The 22,640-nt window shown below is 37.4% G+C and overlaps 1 protein-coding gene across 8 annotated transcripts in view; it reads right to left on the bottom strand.

Moving 5' to 3' along the window:
* The window catches only part of Cnot6l (CCR4-NOT transcription complex, subunit 6-like), a 92,007-nt gene that overhangs the window by 27,093 nt on the left and 42,274 nt on the right, over positions 1-22,640 (bottom strand). For all 8 annotated transcript variants that reach the window (NM_001415094.1, XM_039092162.2, XM_006250708.5 and 5 more), the window contains 2 exon segments: positions 2,447-2,515; positions 11,306-11,395. In NM_001415094.1, the coding sequence (NP_001402023.1) occupies positions 2,447-2,515; positions 11,306-11,395 (159 nt within the window).

Here is a 22,640-nt window from a genome sequence, read left to right as displayed (position 1 = left end):
TCTCAAACAAAGATTAAATTCTGCATTAATACAATGTTTACAAGTTTTACAGTGAAATTAATTAAGCTGCAGTATAATTTCCATTTCTATCAGGAAGATTTTTCTCTAACTGGGTCTGATTATTGCATAGTTAATGACTGTAATAATTTCAGTATGCATCACTCTTCACTCACTATATGAGTCTCTCTATTAAGCAAAAAAGAAGGCATTTTCCGATGTTGACGCTCAGAGGCTATTCAGTTAGTACCAAGCTAAGAAAGATCTTTACTAGGTTGTCCATCAGAGTTATCCCTAAGAATAGATTGCTTTAGGAGTCACTGACTACTTAATATTTAGCTGTATGTACTGTTGCTTTTCTTAATAGGTATGTGGCTGTGTAATAGTAGAAGCCTTTCAAATTATGCTTCTTTGTGTTCAAGAAGGGATTAAAGAGCTCAAATATATGTTCATCTTTAATGTATAGAACTCGCTTTTACATTGTCTTTAATTTTAATTAATATATGTTCATTGTACAAATAAATAGTAAGTTTCATTCTGAGATTTTCGTACATCGGATATTTTGTTCCTATTAACCCACCACCTGACTATCCCCAACCCCTGTTGAGTCCCCCTTCTATAGTCCCTCCCCCTTCTGTAGTTCCTCCCCCTTCTATAGTTCCTCCCCCTTCTATAATCCCTCCCCCTTCCTAAATAGTTCCTCCCCCTTCTACCTTCATGTCTTATGTGAATTTTTTTCACAAATATAAATTTCAAATACAAAAGACAATATATTTGTATTGTAGCATCTGGCTTAATTTCACTTAACAGAAGATGAAAATCTAACCAAGAAAGAAAGAGACTTCCATTTAAAAAAGAGGGAGGAGGATAAAGTAGAAAGGATATAAAACACACTACTGAAAACCAATCCATCAAATTTAAGGCATTCTTAAAAAAACTTAAGTGTTTCCTTTACTTAGATCATTTAATATGTATCATGCTAAAACGTGTTATTTGTGGTAATTTTGAAACAATGTCTATTTAACAGGCTGATGTTTTCCTATAATTATGGTGATTTTAAAATCATAAGCCTATGAAAGACACAAAACTGTATCATACAGAGTTATTTCTTAGCATCATTAAAATACAAAAAGCACGAAGAAGTTATACATTCCACATAATATTGAAATATTTTGTTCTGAATGTTCTAAAACAATAAAAATAAAAGTAAAAATAAAGCAAAAGGCTAGGTGTGGTGGCGTACAATTTTAATATCAGCACTTGGGAGGCAGAAGATAGATTTCTGTGAGACCAGCCTGTTTTACACAGCAAGTTTCAGGACAGCCAGACCTAAATAGAGATACTCTGTCTTTAAAAACAAAACAAAACAACAACAATAAAAAAACAACCAAGGGGCTGGGGATTTAGCTCAGTGGTAGAGCGCTTACCTAGGAAGCACAAGGCCCTGGGTTCGGTCCCCAGCTCCGAAAAAAAGAACCAAAAAAAAAAAAAAAAAACAACCAAACAAAACAAACAAGTCAGAAACAGAAGGGTCTATATTGTTCAAAAAGTTGATAATAACTTCTAACCCTTAAAACCCATTAAAGTAGTATTCAGAAATTGGTCTAACCTATGAACGTTAAAATTTGTATTCAATTTTAAAATGAAATGAATATCATAAAAATATTTATGGATGTCACTTAAAAGGCACTTAAACAATAATTCACAATTTTGTTAAAGAGGACTTTATGTGTATGCATGAATTCCTGCAGGTATGTATCCCAAAAGCAGCTTTATATCCTGAGGAGGCCAGAAGGGAGAACCAGATCCCCCGGAACTGGAGTTATGGATGACTGTGTACTGCCATGTGGGCCCTAGAAACTGAACACAGGTCTTCTCCAGAGCAGCAGGTGCTCTTAACCACTGAGCCATTTCTCCAGCCCTTCACAACTTATTTTAAGTAGGATTTCCAAACCTAAAATGTCTTAACATTCCGTTAAAAGTCCTACAAACATATCAAGCTGTTACTCATCTGCAAAAAAGACATAATGGCTTAAATTTCATATATTACTGTTTTAGATATGCCAAGTTCTGTCCTTAGAGGTGTGAAATACTGTGAACCATTGCTACCATCAATTCTTCTGGCATTTCCTGCCACACGCTATCTTAAACACTAAGTACCTCACCAGTTTTTCCCTCAAGGAAGATGAAGTACCTAAGAAACTCAACCTTTCAGAAACAAGTTTATTAGTTCATTAGATGACTTAAGAATCTTCTAAGAGCTTTAAAAAACTGCACCACAAGGAATAATTTTCTAGCCCAGTGCACCAATGTGAAAGACAAGAGGTGTGTACTTGTATAATAGGCCTATCTTGAGGGCACATCTATACCCATGATAGATAAAATAAAAGCCTGTAATCACAAGCTCAAATAAGACTTTATTTTAAAACTCAAAGATGAGAAAAGCTACCTGATGGCAGAATTTGGTCTCGTTCTTTTAATGTAATCCATGGCCTCGGAGGAAGCTGCTCTGGATGAACTGAAAGAAAAAAGTTAAAAACAAAATAATCCTATATGTGTGTAAAATCAGTATCATTTAGCTTCTAATACCAAATCGACCTATTTATTATTTAAGCCCACAAGTGGGCTTAAAAATCCAATCCTAGAACTGAACACAGACTTCAAAAGTAAAAGAATTAAAAAAAAAAAAATGCAGAACAATGGAACAACAATTCCTGTTGTTCCACCTTGAATGAATTCAATCTACACCCTTGTAACCGATGTAAAAAGTCTTATTCTTTTCTATAACCCAGCGCTCTTCTAAGATGAGAGGAGGTCAGAGGATTAGCTGGAAGTTTCAGGCCAGCTCGCATGGAGTGCACAGTGCAATGACCACAACAGAAAACAAAGTAAAAGCAGTTTTCTGAAAGCTGTCCTCTGACTGCCAAGCAGAACACAATCAGTAAATTCACTTAATTAAATTTCTAAAAAGAGCTATGCAGAGGATAAAACTAGTATTAGAAAAGAACATTAAGAAACTCATTGTTATTTCCACGTGTGATTTTCTGAAAAGTGACTTAAATTTAAAACCTTAAGAAAACCTTTTGTTTTAATTACATGATTTATCTTTGTTCCCTTCTGCAAAATTAATGCTACATGAAAATTTAACATCCTGGCAAATCAATTATCTTAAAACAGAAAAAGAAAATGAATTTACAAAAACAACAACAAAAAAAGCCTCTAATGAGGCTTTCATTGTTTTTGTTTGTTTTTTAAGACAGTTTCTCTGTGTAGCTCTGGTTGTCCTGGAACTCAAGACTTAAAAGCAGAGCAGGCTGGCCTTAAACTCACCCATGTGCCTGCCTCTGCCTCCTGTAAGTGCTGAGACTAGAGGTGTGTACCACCAACGCCCAACTTCTTTCACTGTTTTACAATGTCAATTCCACTCAAGAGTAGTTAGCTCATTCTCTTCAGAGTTGAGGAAACAAAGACAGAAATTGAGGTACTTTGCTGGCAACCTGCTGTAATATCCTATCCCAGAGTCCCAAAGGTCTCCATACATTTATCCCAAACCTGTCATCACCTTGAATTTCGGGAAAAATAAATACAGCTTTCCAGAATACTCCTGCCCCCACCATGAAGCAATTATCTATGATGTTGTGCTATATCTGTAGCAGGGCCAGTCCCTCAGAAGCATCCAATGCCAAAAAGCAGTGAGAACTTTTTCAAACCCACCTTGTTCAAGCAGAACTAAAACCACTGAAATGATTAAAAAAGAAAAAAATTGACTTTTAGGATGAACGAATATAAGTTAAAAGTAATAATAAATAATAAAAAAAACCAGTAAAAAAAGTATTTGAAAACACACTGGACAGAGGCGACACATGCCTTTAATCCCAGTAGTCAGGAGGCAGAGGCAGGCAGATCTTTGTGAATTTGAGGACAGTTAAGGGTTACACAAAGAAACCCTGTTTGAAAAACTGAAAAATAAAATAATTGTGAAAATACCTATGGAATGATAAAATTATCTAAATTCCTATCATTAATAGTTTAGAAGAAAGAATATAAGACTGAAAATTTTTCTAAAGATAACGGATACAAATTTCCATTCAACTAGGAAGCAAAGAAGTTAATTAAATAAATTTAAGTCCAATAAATTTGATGCAATTCTAACTAAACTTCTGAGAACTAGGGAAATACCTTCAGAAACATCAAAAAACCTAACGAATTACCTATAGGAAAATACCAACTTAAATTACACTGGAAGCTTAAGGAGACACTACATTTTTAAATGGCTACATCAAAAGAACTGCCCTTTAGAAATCAAGGAGCTGGCCATGGGTGCTTGCAATCCTCGAGACTCTAAAGTACTGTGCAGCTGAGATTTGCAGGAAGGAGGATCAAGAGGAAATAAAAGTCAGAAGGTAGTGAAAAACTAAGAGATTGAACACTAACAGAGCTATCTTTAAAGAACAGCCAGTGCTAAAGGAAGTTCTCTAAACAGAAAGAAAAATATAAGAGAAGAAAAACAAAAATATCAAAAAAAATGGATAAAAACTAGGAACATTAACATTACCACTTCGGTATCAGCTCTTAAATAGTATATGATGGTCAAAGAAAAAATTATAAAAAACTATTATGGTACCAAGAAGGATACCTAGACTTTAGTTAAATTAAAAAGCAAAATAAAATCTTAGTAAGGTGAATTAACAAAAAACTCAACTATGCTACATAGTTTCAAATACAATATAGAAAATTAGAAGATAACTTCCCAACAGTCAAGAATGGTATGTTAATGTGATAAAGCAGTTTTCAGAATTAAAAAGAAAAGAGCAGTAACAATCCTAAACATGCTCCAACAATCAGCAGCTTACAGTACCAGGGCAGGGGCTGCAGAGAAAGCCCAGCAGTCAGAAGCGTTTAGTGCACTGAAACCCAAACAGTGGCTCACAGCCTTCTGTACCTGTAGTTTCTGGGTATCAGATGTCTTCCTCTAGCCTCCTCAGGCATCAGGAATGTTCCGTGATACATATATATACATGCAAGCAAACTCCCACATCCATAAAATAAAAATAAATCTTAAAAATAAAAATAAGGGTTGGGGATTTAGCTCAGTGGTAGAGCGCTTGCCTAGCAAGTGCAAGGCCCTGGGTTCGGTCCCCAGCTCCAAAAAAAAGAAAAGAAAAAATAAATAAATAAATAAATAAATAAAAATAAAAACTAGAAGCAAAAGCTGACAGTAGACTAGAGAAAAACATGCATTAATTACACCTGAGGATTTTTAACTCCTTCATGTCACCATTTGATACATTTACCAGATGGAAATTAGAAGAGGAAAAAAAAAAAAAAAAAAAAACAGAGGAATTGAGTACCACCACCAACATAATCTCATTTACACTTTTACACTGTTGGCCGATTATAGAAAAATTTCAAAACCCCTGGAATACACACTATGACAACCAATTCTTAGATCATAGAGAAATAAATGTTTTTTTAAAAAAAAAAACACCTGAAGAATATCCGAACTATGCTTTCCAATTGTTCCTATATAGAATCAGACAAGGAATCAACAGGAAAACTTTACATTTGTATATTAAGCAACACACTTTTAAATACATCACTCATCAAAGAAGTCACAAAGGAAATCAAACATACTGACCTGAATGAAAATGAAACATAACACCCATATATTTATGTTAAAAGAGGGTAGATTTCCATTAATAATTTAAGTTACTACCTCTAACTACAAAAAGGAACAAAAAAATTTAAACCAAGCAGAAGAAAGAAGCACTAAGTTAAAAAGATACAAAAAAGGATTATGGATGAAATACCCTAAAATGTATCCTTAGCACACACAGCTGATCCGATGAAACAGAGAGTAAGATGCAAGCAATCTGCAACTGTAGGCAGTCTAACAATTAGTAAGCCAAAGTGATTGTTAAATGTACACTAATCACACCAGCACAGCAGCAGCAAACGTAAACCGGTACACAGAGAGCACAGCCACCAAGCAACTGCAGAGGCATATCCTTCTGAAGTGCATGCTTAACACCCACAAAAACTAAGAATGTGCTAGCTTTTAAGATGTTAAATTTTTTTTAATATGAGTATGTTCTCTAACCACAATACAATAAGCTAAAAATCTAGCTTGAACTTTCATGAAAATTAAGAAATTGTAACTGATTCATAGGGTAAAGTAAACACAGCTGTAAGAAAAAGTGCTAAAATGTATAATAAAATGGGACGAATGAAAGCCTGCAGGATACATTTAAAAGCCATATTTAAAGAGAGACACAATTGTTGGCCTAGGTTTCATGCTATTAGAAGAAGAAAAAACAGTAAATAAAACATCAGAAAAAGAGCTGAAGAAATAAAGAAAATGATGATACTGGACATGAACATACAATAGAGAGGGCCTACAGAGTCAGCAGTTAGTTCTTCCCAAGGGAAAGACTGAGAGGTTCTCAGGACTCAGAATTTCTACAACATAAACTAAGCAGCAAGAGGTAATAATGCCAAGTAGTAGAAACGTCATCATATATCTTCTAAACATTAAATGTATCATAAAAAATACCCTGAACTCTTTTGTGAAAAAAAGATCGAAGAGTTATCTAAGACGTGCTAATTTTAGAAGACTTTCAGAACAGGAGAAATGAAAGCCAGAATAGTACAATAATTACTTTAACAATTAAAGCAGCAATGGAATGATAACCACTGCCAGCGTATGCATCTTAGATAAGTACCATGTCGCTAGACTGAGATGCTCAGTAGTTAAAAGCACTTATTATTCTTGGTAAAGAAACCACGTTTGATCCCAGCACCTATACAGCAGCTCATAAACATCTGCAACAAGGGATCCAATGGCCTCTTCTGACCTCTGTAGGCACTGCACACATACATACATAAAGGTAGTAAACATGTGTGCACATAAAATAAAGCTTGTTAAAAATTAAAGCAGTAGTTTAAAACTTCTTGCAAGGAAATGTTACACCTAAATATATTCTGTCATCAAATAGATGATAGACGGATGGATGGATGGATGGATGGATGGATGGATGGATGGATGGATGGATAAATAGATCGATATACCAAAGAATACAATTCACAAGAGATTTCATGAAATCACTATTCTCAGAAAGAAAATTTGACAACAACAACCAAGGAAAAAGCTGCTGGTTATTCTGACTCAAACAAAAACAAAAGTAAACTAAGAAAAATATTAATTAAACTAGTGATATAAATAAAGAATTCCAATATACACAATATACTTGAGTGTAATCAAGGGATACAAATATGACATACAAAAAGCAATTAAAGTCAAATAAAAAATTCAGAGAATGGATAAAGAAATCTATCTCAGGTATCAGTATTTACCAAAAGTTAACATCTATTCAATGAAAAACTAGAAAATATCAGTAAAAGTTATCTTTATAAAAGTTACAGTAAGTATCACCCTCCACCCTCCACCCCCCACTGGGTAATCCTTGTAAGGGCTATAAATAAAGAAAAAGAAAGTATATAAACAGTAGGAAAATATAATGAAATTGTAATGGTTGGCATATACACATTGTCCAAATTGAAATAAAAATATATTAGAAAATTTTTAAATGCCCAAACTATGTGGTATAGTATATATCAGAACACTGTTATCGTGTTAAGAAGTGTGACTATACCCAGGCATGGGTGTGCATGCCTTTAGTCTTAGTCTTAGTACTCAGAGGCAGAGTTGGTGGTTCTCTGATAACTCGAGACCAGCATGGTCTACAAAGCACGTCCAGGACAACCAGGGCTCTGTTACACAGACACCCCGTTTTGAAAAGCCAAAAAAAAAAAAAAAAAAAAAAAAAAAAAGAAAGAAAGAAAAAAAGTGACTATCAAAAGTATTTTAAAAAAAAATCAATTCTGCAAATCAGCCATAATCATTAAAATATCAAGCTTTATCCTTGAAACTAAAAATATCCAAAAGATTAAAAAATAAAGCTTACAAGACTGATTATAGGAAACCTAAAATTCAAAACTGAAATTCCAGAAGGCCCCAATTAATGAAGTAATGAAGTACAGTATTGTGGTGTTGTTATAGTTGTCAACTTATCCATGCTTCTGAAGCACTGCATGGATTCAATATAATCTCAAACAGTATCTGTTGGAGGACAATCTGTGCACTGTGTATTCAAATGCTGATTTCTATACCCAGGATCTGGTTGCACTCCAATACTGTCAACATTATGAAGCATCTCCTGATTCAGTGTTTGGTAAAACATTGTCCTCTACCATCTTCTTATTGGTTAAATAAAGACTTGAACAGTCTATAGCTGGGCAGGAGAGAAAAAGGCGGGGCTTCCAGAACTACAAAAAGAGAAGGGGTATCAGGTGGAGAGCAGAGGAGCTGCCATCAGGCCAGAATGAAGAAGGAAAAGGAGGTGACAGGGCAGACCAAGATGCCATGTGGCCGGGATACAGGCCAAGCCACAACTGTCAGGTCAGAATAGTTCAAAACCTCCCCAGCTACAGTGCCTGCAGTCTTTAATATATAGAAAGGTCTCTGTGTCATCATGCCAAGCAAGGGCAGGAATAGAACAGCCCTTACTTTTACATTTGGTGCCCACTACATTTTTTAAAAAGTGATTTATTATTTTATGTATGTGTGTTCTTGCCTATATGTACGTCTATGTACCACATGTGTGCCTGGTGCCAGGAAGCCAGAAAAGGGTGTCGAATCCCCTGGACCTATAGTTGAGGAAGGTTGTAGGCTTCCATGTAGGTAAGGAAATTAAACCTGGGTCCTCCGAAAAATCAACCAGTGCTTTTAATGCTTAAGACACTTCTGCAGTTTCTATCACAGCATTGTGAAAGGATATTTGAAATTGATTAAAAAAAAAAAAAAAAAAAACACCCATACAGTCAAATATAATCAGATCAAAGGAGACAGACCAGTCACTCACAGCAATGCCCCAAGCCCCTCCTCTACAGGTGAGGATGTGTAGGTCACTTAGGCTCAAGACAGATCAGTCATAGAGACAGGACTACGTCCCAGAATGCGTAGATGAGGTCTGACTCATCCAAAAAAACTGTATTTAAGGGTCATGTTCAGAATTAAAGGTGTGCAAGAATCACTCTGTCATCTAAGAGCTTCTGTCCTAAGAGCTGGAACACCACCACTTGGGGAAGAGATCTGCTCTCCCAAAATCGCTGCCAGAAGCCCTCCTGCACCCCTCGCCAGCTCGTCTGTCTCCTGCTGGCTAAGCCCAGCTGGAAATGGAGGTAAAATAGCACCTGCCCAGGTTCTCGTCCTTTCTCCTGGACATACCATTCTAGCCGGACCAGAGATCTCCCTGGAAAACCTCCAGCATGGAGGACCACATATCATCACACCGTCATTCACATATATATGCGTGCATATTTTTCCCCTTGGAGTCATCTACCATCTCTGGTTCTTAAAGTCTTTCTTTCCACTCCCTCTTCTGCATAGATCCAAGAGTCTCAAGGGGAGGGATTTGATAAAGACACCCCTGACAGAACTGAGTGCTGCAATTCTCTCACTCTGCATAATTTCTATCCATTCCCAATTGATGCCTGCCAATGGAGTGTCACTGGGTGTTTATCAACTACATCCCTGAGCAGGTCTTATGCCCAGAAGTAGCTGCTGGCCAACACAAAAAAGGATATCCTTTTTTTTTTTTTTAGCTTTGATTATTTTTTATCTATTTGTTTGTTTGCTTTTTTAGTTTCTGTTTTTGATAGATAGAAAAACCATTTATGTAGTTTGGAAAGAGCTGAGTAAGGAGAACATGATCCAAATATACTATATGAAAAAATTTAAATAAGAGATATTGTTTCTTTTTGTTTCTATATATTTCTGTCTAAGTTTCAAATGTAATTGAGGATGAATTTAGGCTTCTGCTCCTCCCTTGTCAACCTCCCACATGCTGAAATTACAAGTATATGCTGACACAACACCCAGATTATGTGGCACTAGGGATCCAACATAGAGCTCTGTGAATGCTAGGCAATCTCTTGACTGAGTTACATCAGTTACTCCAGACATGATTTCTTATGCAGCATTAAAGAACAGTAATGAAAGAATAAAATTATCAATAAATGGTTCAGAGTAAAAATAAAAAAAATACACACATGGGAATATCATGTAACTTCACTCACGTAACCTAGTACCTGGGAGGCAGCAGAAATGAGTACATCTGTGTGAGTTCGCGGCCAGCTAGTGCACACAGTATGCTCTAGGCCAGCTAAGGCTATAGTAAATCTGTCAAATAAATAACTAAATAAATGGGGTTTTTAAGTTTTTAAGGGGCTGGGTGTGTAGACGAGGAAGATGGCTGGCTCACTGGGTAAAAAGTGTATGCTCTACAACTACTAAGACCTCAACTCAAACCCCCAGTAACACAAACACCAGGTTATACATGTATATACTAGGAACACACAAACACCAGGTTATATATGTATATACTGGTGTTATATATGTATATACTGGTATTACGGGGCAAAAGCAGTCCTATCTCAAGAGACTGCTGGCCAGTCAGCGTAGCTGTAAAAAGCTAATTCTGGTTCAATGATTGACCCTGTCTCCAGGTAATCAATAAGGGGGAGAGTAATTAAAACAGCTCAGCAGGACTGGAGAGATGGCTCAGTGGTTAAGAGCACTGACTGCTCTTCCAGAGGTCCTGAGTTCAATTCCCAGCAACCACATGGTGACTCACAACCCTCTGTAATGAGACCTGATGCCCTCTTCTGGTCTGGCTCTTTCAAGAGACCGGAGTTTGGTTCCTAGCACTGAAGACAGCTCACGCTCCCTACAGCTCCAGCTCCAGACACTGACGTCTTCCGGCCTCCCTGACCCTCTACCTATGTGGCATGCAATGAATGATCCTGTATCTTTAATTCCAACACTCAGAGGCAGAGACAAGTAAATATCTGGTGAGTCTGAAGCCAGCCAGGTCTGCACTATAACGTCCAGACCACTCCAGGGCTACACAAAAAGACTCTGTCTTAGAAGCAGCAGCAGCAGCAGCAGCGGCGGCGGGGACGGCGGCGGCGGCAGCAGCAGCAGCAGCAGCAGCAGCAGCAGTCACAGTTGTAGTAAAAATTCCTACACGATAGAATAACTAAAACTCTCATCACATTGCTTCATGAACACAAAGTACTCATACATGAAAAAAAAAAAAAGAATCTCAAATTTCAGACTTTCTACCTATTTCATTAACTACTATGTAAGCTAGAAATTCCAGTCCTATAGGCAGCTATAAAAGTAATGTGTGGCACATCAGCTACTGACAGCATCTGTAGAGTTCAATGCTTTGTCATTAAAAGTTACCTGCAAGATTGTCAAGCATGAAGTTCAGTAGCTTTCGGGTTCCATCTGGGTCCTGGTATAAGCTCATAATATCCTGTGATAAAGGATTGCCTTAAACAGAAAACAAAAATAAAACACGACAATTGCAATTTCAGAGCATACATTATAGAACAACATACTAATTTCCTAAACTGAATTTTACTGGTTATCTTAACACATATCTTAAGAAATTATATGAATATAAAGAAAATACTTTAAGACAGCCAAAAATAGTAACTTCAAAAGAGTTATTTCCAGATTTCAGCATATGATCCTAAAATCTGACATAAAGAAATACATACATGCATACTCATAAAAACATACATAGTATTCTACATCACCTTGAAAAATTGACTGCTAACCAAAACATAACAATTCTATTTAAGAAGGAATGAGTAGCCATTCTAATATCAAATAAAATCCACTATCAACCAAAAGTTATCAAAAAAGATGAGAAAGGACACTTCATACTCGTCAAAGGAAAAATCTGCCAAGATGAACTCTCAATCTTGACTATCTGTGCTCCAAATGCAAGGGCACCCACATTCATAAAAGAAACTTTATTAAAACTCAAAGCACACATTGCACCTCACACAATAATACTGGGAGACTTCAATACCCCACACTATCATCAATGAACAGATCATGTTAACAGAATCTAAACAGAGACACAGTGAAATGAACAGAAGTTGTGAACCAAATAGATTTAACAGGTATCCACAGAACATTTCATCCTAAAACAAAAGAATATACCTTCTCAGCACCTCATGGTACCTCCTCAAAAATTAGCCATACTATTGGTCACAAAAGAGGCCTCAACAAATACAAGAATATTGAAATAATCCCATGCATCCTATCAGATCACTACAGACTAAGGCTGGTCTTCAATAACAACCAAAACAACAGGAAGCCCACATACAAATGGAAGCTGAAAACACTCTACTCACTGGTAACTTGGTCAAGGAAGAAGTAAAGAAATTAAAGACATTTTATAATGTAATAAAAATGAAGGCACAACATACCCAAACTCATGGGACACAAAGAGAGCTGTGCTACGCGGAAAACTCACAGCTCTGAGAGCCTCCAAAAGAAACTGGAGACCGCATACACTTGACAGCACACCTAAAAGCTCTAGAACAGAAACAAGCATCTACCCAAGAGGAGTAGATGGCAGGAAATAGTCAAACTCTGGGTTGAAATCAACCAAGTAGAAACAAAAAGAATTATACAAAGAATTAACAAAACCTGGAGATGGTTCTTTAAGAAAATCAAAAAGATAGACAAACCCTTAGCCAGACAGAGCAGGGGGCATAGAAACAGTATCCAAATTAACAAAATCAAAACTGAAAAGGGAGACATAACAACAAAAACTGATGAAATTAAAAAAAAAATCGGATCATAGAATAAAAGCCTGTACTCAACAAAACTGGAAAATCTGGAGGAAATGAACAATTTTCTAGACAGATACCAGGTACCAAATTTAAATCAGGATCAGATAAACCATCTAAATAAATAGTCCCATAATCCCTAAAGAAAAAGAAGCAGTCATTAAAAATCCCCCAACCAAAAAAAGCCCAGGACTAGATGGGTTTAGTGCAGAATTCTATCAGACCTTCAAAGAAGACCTAATACCAATACTTACAAACTATTCCACAAAATAGAAACAGAAGAAACACTACCCAATTCATTCTTTAAAGCCACAATTACACTTAAACCAAAAAGGACACAAAGACCCAACAAAGAAAGAGAACTTCAGACCAATTTCTCTTATAAATGTTCATGCAAAAATAGTCAATAAAATTCTTGCGAACTGAATCTAAGAACACATCAAAACAATCATCCATCATGATTAAGTAGGCTTCATCCCAGGGACACAGGGATGGTTCAATATACAGAAATCCATCAACAAAATCCACTATGTAAACAAACTCAAAGATGAAAACCACATGGTCACCTCATTAGATGCTGAGAAAGCATTTGACAAAATTCAATGACCCTTCATGTTATGTTAAAATTCTTGGAAAGATCAGGAATTCAAGATCCTTACCTAAACATAGTAAAAACAATATACAACAAACCTGTAGCCAGTATCAAGTTAAATGGAGAGAAACTTGATGGAATAACACCAAAATCAGGAACTAGACAAGGTTGTCCATTCTTTCTCCCTACCTAATCCATACAGTACTTGAAATCCTAGCCAGAGCAATTAGACAACAAAAAGAGGCCAAAGGGATACAAACTGGAACAGAAGGAGTCAAAATACTATTTGCAGATGATATGATATATACTTAACTGACCCTAAAAATTCACCAGAGAACTCCTGAACTGATAAACAACATCAACAAAGTGGCTGGATATAAAATTAACTCAAACAAATCAATATCCTTCCTCTACTCAAAGAATAAACAGGCTAAAAAAGCAATTAGGAAAGTGACACCCTTCACAATAGCCACAAATAATATAAAGTACCTTGGGGAAGATCTCAGAAGATTGAAAGATCATGGATTGACAGGATCAATATAGTAAAAATGGTCATCTTGCCAAAAACAATCTACAGATTCAGTGCAATAACCATCAAAATCCCAACTCAATTCTTCAGAGTTAGAAAGAATGATTTGCAAACTCATTTGGAATAACAAAAAATCCAGGATAGCCAAAATTATCCAGAACAATAAAAGAAATTCCAGGGTAATCAACATCACTAACCTCCAGCTGTATTACAGAGCCATAGTGATAAAAATTGCCCAGTATTAGTACAGAGACAGGCAGGTAGATCAGTGGAATAGAATTGAAGACCCAGAAATGAACCCACACACCTATGGTCACTTGATCTTTGACAAAGAAGCTAAAACCATCCAATGGAAAAAAGACAGCGTTTTCAACAAATGGTGCTGGTTCAACTGGAAATCAGCATTATCTCCTTGTAAAAAGATCAAGTCCAAGTGGATCAAAGACCTCCACATAAAACCAGATACACTGAAACTAATAGAAGCGAAAGTGGGCAAGAGCCTCAAATACATGGGCACAGGGGAAATTTTTCTAAATAGAACATCAGTGGCTTATGCTCTAAGATCAAGAATAGACAAGTGGGACCTCATAAAACTTCAAAGCTTCTGTAAGGCAAAGGACACTGTCACGACAACAAAACAGCAACCAACAGATTGGGGAAAGGTCTTTACCAATCCCACATCCCATAGAGGGCTTATATCCAATATATACAGAGAACTCAAGAAATTAGAATCCAGAGAGCCAAATAACTCTATTTAAAAGATGGGCTATAGAGCTAAACAAAGAATTCTCAACTAAGGATTATCAAATGGCAAAGAAGCACATAAAGAAATGTTCAACATCCTTAGTCATCAAGGAAATGCAAATCAAAACAACCATAATAATATACCATCTCACACAAGTCATAATGGCTAATATCAAAAACTCAGGTGACAGCAGATGCTGGTGAGGATGGAGAGAAAGAGGAACACTCCTTGTTGGTAGGATTGCAAGCTGGTATAACCACTCTGGAAATCAGTCTCGAAGTTCCTCAGAAAAAAAGTACCCAGCTATATCACTCCTGAGCATATACCCAAAAGAGGCTCCAACACATAACAAGGACACATGCTCTACTGTGTTCATAGCAGCCTTATGTACAAAAGCCAGAACCTGGAAGGAACCCAGATGTCCTACGACAGAGGAATGGATACAGAAAATGTGGTACATCTACACAATATTGTACTACTCAGCTATTAAAAACAATGACTTCATGAAATTCTCAGGCAAATGGATGGAACTAGAAAATATCATCCTGAGTGAGGCAACCCAATCACAAAAAAACACGTATGATATGCACTCACCAATAAGCAGATTAGCCCAAAAGCTCAGAATACTCAGGAAACAATTCACAAACCACATGAAGCTCAAGAAGGACCTTCTTAGAAGGAGGAACAAAAATACTCACAGTAGGGAATACAGAGACAAAGTGTGGAGCAGACACTGAAAGACCATCCAGAGACTGTCCCACCTGGGGATGCAGCCCATATACAGACACCAAACTCAGACAATATTGTTGATGCCAAGAAGTACAAGCTGATAGGAGCCTGATTTAGCTGTCTCCTGAGAGGTTCTGTCAGGGCATGACAAATACAGAGGTGGATGCTCACAGCCAACCATTGAACTGAAATAGAGTCCCCAGTGGAGGAGAGAAAGGACTGAAGTAGCTGTAGGGGTTTGCAATCCCGTAAGAATACAATATCCACCAACAAGACTACCCAGAGCTCCCAGGGACTAAACCACCATCCCAAGAGAACACGGGGATGGACCTATGGCTCCATCTGTATATGTAGCAGAGGATGGCCTTGTTGGGCATCAATGGGAGAAGAGGCCCTTGGTCCTGTCAAAACTTGATGCCCCAGTGTAGGGGACTGTCAGGGTGGGGAGGTGGAAGGGAGTGGGTGGGTGAGGGAGCACCCTCATAGAAGCTGTGTGGGGTGGGATAGCAGGTTTTTGGAGGGGCAACCAGGCAATGAGATAACATTTAAAATGTAAATAACAAATTCAATTAAAAAAAAAGAACTCATCAAACTCCTCCCCTCGGATCTTAACTATGCAGAAGAGGAGGAAGAAATATCATAAGGACCAGTGGGGATGGATGACACTAAGAAACAGTGTCTTCCAGACACAACACGACCTATATATGAACTCACAGAGGCCTGCACAGCTTCAACCCAGAAGAAGTCCCAGTTCCTAACAAGAATCAATTCACAACCACTTCCAAAGAAAAACTCATTTTCTCTAATCAAGTACCACCGGGTATACAAGCCACACTGAAGTGCCCTGGCTCACAGTGGACGGCCAACACAAGAAAATTCAGTGTTTGCGAGGGGGTATCCTATACTGTTTTTTGTTGTTGTTTTTGTTTGTTTTTTAAATATCACTGATGTTTTGCTTGTATACTATGGTTTTTGACTTGTGTTTTTATAGGATTTATAAGTGCCTGACTGCCTGTCTGTTGTTATGCTTTTCCTTTGTTGCTGCTTTTTTAAAAAATATTCTGGTTTGTTGATTTGTTTGCTAAATAGAGGGAAAAGGATGGAATTGGGTGAGTGAGGAGGTGGGGAGGAGATGGGGAGGAGAAACTGATATACTGCATGGAAAACTTTATTTTTAATAAAAGTACAGTAACATTAATAGAAAAAAAGGGAATGAGTAATTTCATATAAAAAAGAGGTCTCAAGCCAGGTCTCAAGTGAGAGTGAAGTTGCTTGACACCAAACCTGATGACTGAATCTTACTGCCAGGAACCACATGGTAGGAGAAACAACTACTATATTTTAGTCCTGTGACTAAAACATGTGCCTACCTCCCACACGAATACATAAATGTAAAATAAAAACAAATTGTTTTACAGAGGTAAGTCTCCTAGGAATATTTGTATTAACATTATACATGAGGAAAATTCAAATATTTCAAGTGAGAAGAAAATTTGTTGTCAAGATAACAACAAAATGTGAAAGGAAAACTGTTATGACAGTGATCAAAAACATCTTGAGTATTAAGAAAACAAGTATATTAAATAACAATATACCTCTAACAAATTGTTTTATTTCTTAATGAATGAAGAAAAATGATTGATGTAAAAATGCATCAGATCCAGAAAAGCAAAACTTATCAAAGGTCTAGATGTGGGAGTTTCCCAGTTGTAAAGAAAACTCCCGACAAATGAGGTGATCAGTAGACTAGACATACTGAAAAGAAAGCTCGGTAAACAGGGGAAATAGATTCAGGAAAATTACCCAAAAAGCACAAAGAGATCTCAAAATGCTTAATATTGAATAGGAAAAGACACAAAATTTAAATAAGAAATTTCATACATTAGAGCTCTAGAAAAAAAAATGGTTCTAAGTTTTGCTTCTACTCCAAAATGTAAAAGAACTTGAAGTTACTACTCTTATCCTTATAACCAAAACCAGGTAATCCAAACACTGTTGAGTATGCCTTCCACAAGTCCTACCATTAAGAAAAACTATTTTCGGGGGTTGGGGATTTAGCTCAGTGGTAGAGCGCTTACCTAGGAAGCGCAAGGACCTGGGTTCGGTCCCCAGCTCTGAGAAAAAAAAAAAAAAAGAAAAGAAAAACTATTTTCTCCAAATAATAATTTTATCAAGTCTTAACAGATCTAGAGGAGAAAAAAAAATATTCCACATAGGCACCTCTAGTTTGAGGGTCCCTTAAACCTTGGTATCAACTGATAAACCTCTTTTCCCTCCACATTTATAACTACATCAGTGTACCTTCAGAATAACAGAAGATTACTGTTCAAAGAGCATTTGGCCGCAGACATTGTTTAATGAGGCTTTAGGCAAACACAAAAACAAAAGAGACAAGGGAAGGCTACTGGAAGCAGTTCTAGCCTCTGATATAACAAATAAAGTAATAAACAACCCTATACAGAAAGACAGGAGGTTGGCCAATCTATAAACAGGAAAAATTATAAAGTATTGAAAACCAGTTTTTTAAAAATTGGCCTAAAAAAAAGATCACTTGAGAGGAGCAGGAGGTAAGAGACCAGCAAAAGAGCACAGAAGGGGCATATACTCAAAAACTGTTCCACCATTCCCACAGGGCCCTTTCTCAACTATGTTAGTGTCAGCTTTATCCATAACCAGAAACTGGAAACAACCTAAATGTCCCTTAACTGAAAAATAGGTTAAAAAAACGGTTCAATCACGTAATGGAATACTACTCAGCTGTTACAACAAGAGCATCATGGATTCAGTAGGAAACAGATGAGCCTAGAAAATACCTTCCTGAATGAAGTAACCAAAACCCAAAAAAGAACATACATGGACGGTATGTACTCACTTGTACGTGGATTTTAGCCATAAAATACAGGATACCCACACTGTACTCTACAGACCCAAAGAAGCTAAATAACTTCTCTGAAGGGAAAATAAAATATGTATTACTTATATCAAAGGTGGATGGAGGGAGGAAACTGGGTAGGAAAGGGGATGTAGAGGAGAACAAGGTGTTGTGTGGGGGATCATATATAGGGAGAGCAGAAGAGAAAAAAGGGGATTTGGCAGGGTGGGGCGAATCTCTAAGACATGCCAGAGACCTGGAATGGGGAGGCTCCAGGGGGACACTGGGGGCGACTCTAGCTGAGACTCCTAACAATGAGGGATACAATCCTGAAGTAGATACTTCCTGCAGCCAGGCAGGACTCTGGGAGGAGGGACAAGGACAACAACCCACCAGCAAAACCTTCAAACCAAAATGTGTCCTGCCTATGAGATGTGCAGGGACAAAGACAGAAAAGAGATGAGGAAATGAACAACCAATGACTGCCCCAAATTGAGACCCATCCCATGGGTAAGAAAGGATCCCTGGCACTATTAATGATCCTCCGTTATGTTTGCCTACCATAACTGTCCTCTGAGAGGCTCCACTTAGCAGTCAATGGAAAGAGATGTAGAGACGCACAGTCAAACATTAGACGGAACTTGGGGAGTCTCATAAGAGAGTTGGAGGAAAACTTGAGGAACCCAAAGACGGCAGGAACTCCACAGGAAGACCAACAGAGTCAACTAACCTGGACCCTTGGGACTCCCAGAGACTGAATCACCAACCAAAGAGCAAGCAGGGTCTGGACCTTGGCCCCTGCACACTATGTAGCAGATGAGCAGCTTGGTCTTGATGAGGGTCCTCCCACAACAGAAACACAGGCTGTCCCTGAATCCACTGCCTGCCTGCCTGCCTGCCTGCCTGCCTGCCTGCCTGCCTGCCTGCCTGCCTGCCTGCCTCCCTGACTGTGAATCCTGTTCTCTTGGTTGCAGTAGTGGGAGAGGATGCGCATAATCCTGCAGTGATGTGATATGTGATGGATACCTAGAAGTGGGGCTCCCCCTTCTCAAATGGGAGGATGATTTGCATGAGAGAGTACTGGGAGGAGGAAGGGCACAGATATTGTGAGAGCACGCCTAGGGTGTATCAGGGAGAGACTGTGGAAGAAGAAGATTAAATAAGAACCAAGTAAAAATATGTACATCTATATGAAAAGGCTGTAATCAATCCCGGAACTTTGTATACTAACTTAAGAAAAAAACTACAAAGACTAAGCCGATCCAGGACACACAATATTTACAACCAAGTTTACAAAAGAATATCACTTAACAGAATACATTGTAGTATAAACTAGACCATGAAAATGACAAACAGAAGACCTTAGATAAAAGGATCAAACACATCAGAAGATAAACAAGAATGGGGACATCTTTCAAAAGCTAAAAACAAAAAAAAAAAAAAACAAAAAAAAAACAATATATTCCCAAGATGTGATATAAAATATATTGGAGAGTTCAAATCTTATTCTCATTTATCAACAGAAAATTTATCCCTGCGAAAAAATTATGGATATAGCACTAATCAAAACCAGAAAAGCAAACAAAACAAAAAACCTGGCTAAAGTAGAACTCAACGGAAAATTACTTTGAAAAATGGATTTCTTTTTTGTTTTGTTTCTCATTTTGCTTATTCACTTTACATCCTACTCACTACCCTTCCTCCAGGTCAACCCCTCGAACAATACTTCTCCACCCCCTCTCCTCTGAGGAGTACTCCTGCCCACTCCTGCACATCAGATCTCTGCAGGGCTAGGGACGTCCTCTCCCACTGAGCCCAGCTAGAACAACGCATCTCACAAACAGGCAATAGCTTTTGGGATAGCCCTGGCTCCACTTGTTCAATAGCCATGACCAAACTACACATCTGCTACCTATGGGCAGGGAGGTCTAGATCCAGTCAGTAGATTCTTATTTGGTTGGTAGTTCAGTCTCTGAGACCCGCAATGGCCCAGGCTAGTTGGCTTTGTTGGTCTTCCAGTGGAGTTCTTATCCCATTCGGGTCCCAATCCTTCCCCCAACTCTTGTGTAAAGAGTCCCCAAGCTCCATCCACTCTTTGGCTGTGGGTCTCTGTACCCTTCTGAGTCAGCTGCTGGATGAAACCTCGCAGAGGACAACCATGTTAAGCATTCATTCAAGAAAAAATTTTTTTTAAAAAAAGTAGTCAAAAGTGGCAGAGTAAAGGCCTTCAAATAGACCTGCAACTCCATACACACAGTACCACAACTAATAAAAACAAACGTGGTTCTACTGTCAACTGAGATCGGTAACATGGCTACATCTGTGTTGAAGATTCAGGAGGGTGACTGATTAAAACATAATTGTAGAGACAGAATGTTACAAATTGACAGAGAAAATTATCCTAGGCTATCTTTATTGCCCTTTTATAATTATTTATTACCAAACCCTGTATTAGACCTAACATGGTTGCAACTATTAAGCAAAATTTTTAGGATATACTATTTTTTGTAAACTATCAGCTTCCACTAGCCCTAAAGCTAAAAATAAGGTAGCATCTAAAATCCATAAAGAGAATTTCCACTTATCTGATATTCCTCTACCAATCAATTCAGTAAATGCACTGATGTATGGATCCTTTTGCTCTATAGCTATAGACGTTCATTTGTCCTCCTGCACCATCAAACATGCTCGTGGCAATCTGAACAATCATATTTGGCTCAGAATCAACTACTTCATTCCATCTAGATACAAAACTAAGAACTAGTTATATAAATATAATGTCTATAATGACATTTTATCTGTAAGTGATGACATAAGTAATGGTGGTTCCTGCTCTAAGATTACAATGGAGCTGGAAACATTTCATCCCATGCAACAGTGTGGCCTTTGTAACACTGAAGCATGATACATTATTCATGTATTTGTGGTAATGTTGGTGTTAAACAGAGCAGTGCTACCCACTGTATAAGATTATAAAATATACCATTATGTAGGGTACATAGTATTTAATGACAATAAAACTGTTACTTGTTCATGTATTACAGTATACTAGAACATGTTATTCCCATACATTTAAACAAAATTATTGTAAATTACATGCCCTGTTACATCATGTTACTTCACCATCTCATATTTACCATATAGACTGGATTGCATCAAGAGATGAGATAAGGTTCCTAGCTTTATTGTCTATACTTACATAAATATATTCTATAATATTCACATAAAGATAAAGTTCCTAAAAACATATTTCTAAGACTATGGTCCTGTTTTTAAGCAACACATTATTCTATTTGAGATCCTGAAAATTTTACCAAGTGACTGCAACGCCCAAAGAGGATTCATTTAAGGACAAAGACAAATTTGATTAAGAAGAAAGATTTCTTAAGTTTTTACTTGTAATCCATACTCTCAGAGCAGTGCAGCTGGGCCCTTTCTGCTTCATCTCATAAAGACTATAGTCAGTCACTGTCTGATCTGCATGGTGTTGTCTGACTGTTGCCCACAGCTGAAGGATATTCCCCACATTCCCCACATGCTTGATAAGAGGTAATAGAGTGCAGAAACCTACTACTGTCAAGTTTTAACTATGTGGAAGTAGGGAAGATAGTAAGAGTTAGAACAAACCACAGGCTGAACAAATAAAAACCTTGGGAATTCTGTATCCACAGGGGCTTGACTATCCACATGCAAAGGGTTATATAGGGGAAAGACTATAAAGCACAGCTCAAGCTTCACCTCTGACCTTGAAACTATGCCCAGGCAGGAAACAAAGATAACAGAAGTTGTTTCCTGCTCAGTAGTGAAAGTATGTTCCAAACAGAACCACAAAGCAAAGAGGAAAGATTTATCATTCCAAGCATTTTAAGACAATCTCAAACAAATCATTAGCTGACTAGTACCCTGAGTAAAGATTTCAGTGGCCACAATACAGTATTGCTTCTGAAAATTCACTAAAGCAAGAAGAAAAAACGGCAAATAACACTAATGCATATAAACAAAGAATAAGGTAAAAATCTGATTTCTGAATTATCACCCTTACTTAAAAGTATAGTTCTAAGAGACAAACACAAATAAAAACCTATAAAGATTAAAAAAAAAACAAAAACAAAAAAAAAAACACTATGAGCAAAACTAAGGGTGGAACTAATGAATTTACAAAAGAAAAAAAGACTCGCCCATCAGTTACTTATATTACCAACAGTCTGATCTTGGGTGGTTCGATTTAACAGTCCTTAAACTTTAGAACAGTTCAAAAGCAGTATGTACTTAGGAGAAACCATACTTCAATTCTAGTGTTTTATCAGGCTAAAGAAACTGCAGTAAACTATGCTGTCATGACAGGCAGCTGCAACAAGTTCCAGGTTCCAGGTAGGCACATGATCACAGGGATCTTCAGTGTACTGTGTCCACTTTCCAATTACAATGCACTGATTAGGATGTGATTCCATCATCAGAAGAG

Source organism: Rattus norvegicus, chromosome 14 (assembly GCF_036323735.1).
Source record: "Rattus norvegicus strain BN/NHsdMcwi chromosome 14, GRCr8, whole genome shotgun sequence".
Taxonomy (NCBI): Eukaryota; Metazoa; Chordata; class Mammalia; order Rodentia; family Muridae; genus Rattus; species Rattus norvegicus.
Note: the sequence above shows the minus strand (reverse complement) of the source record. Positions and strands in the feature narration are given on the sequence as shown.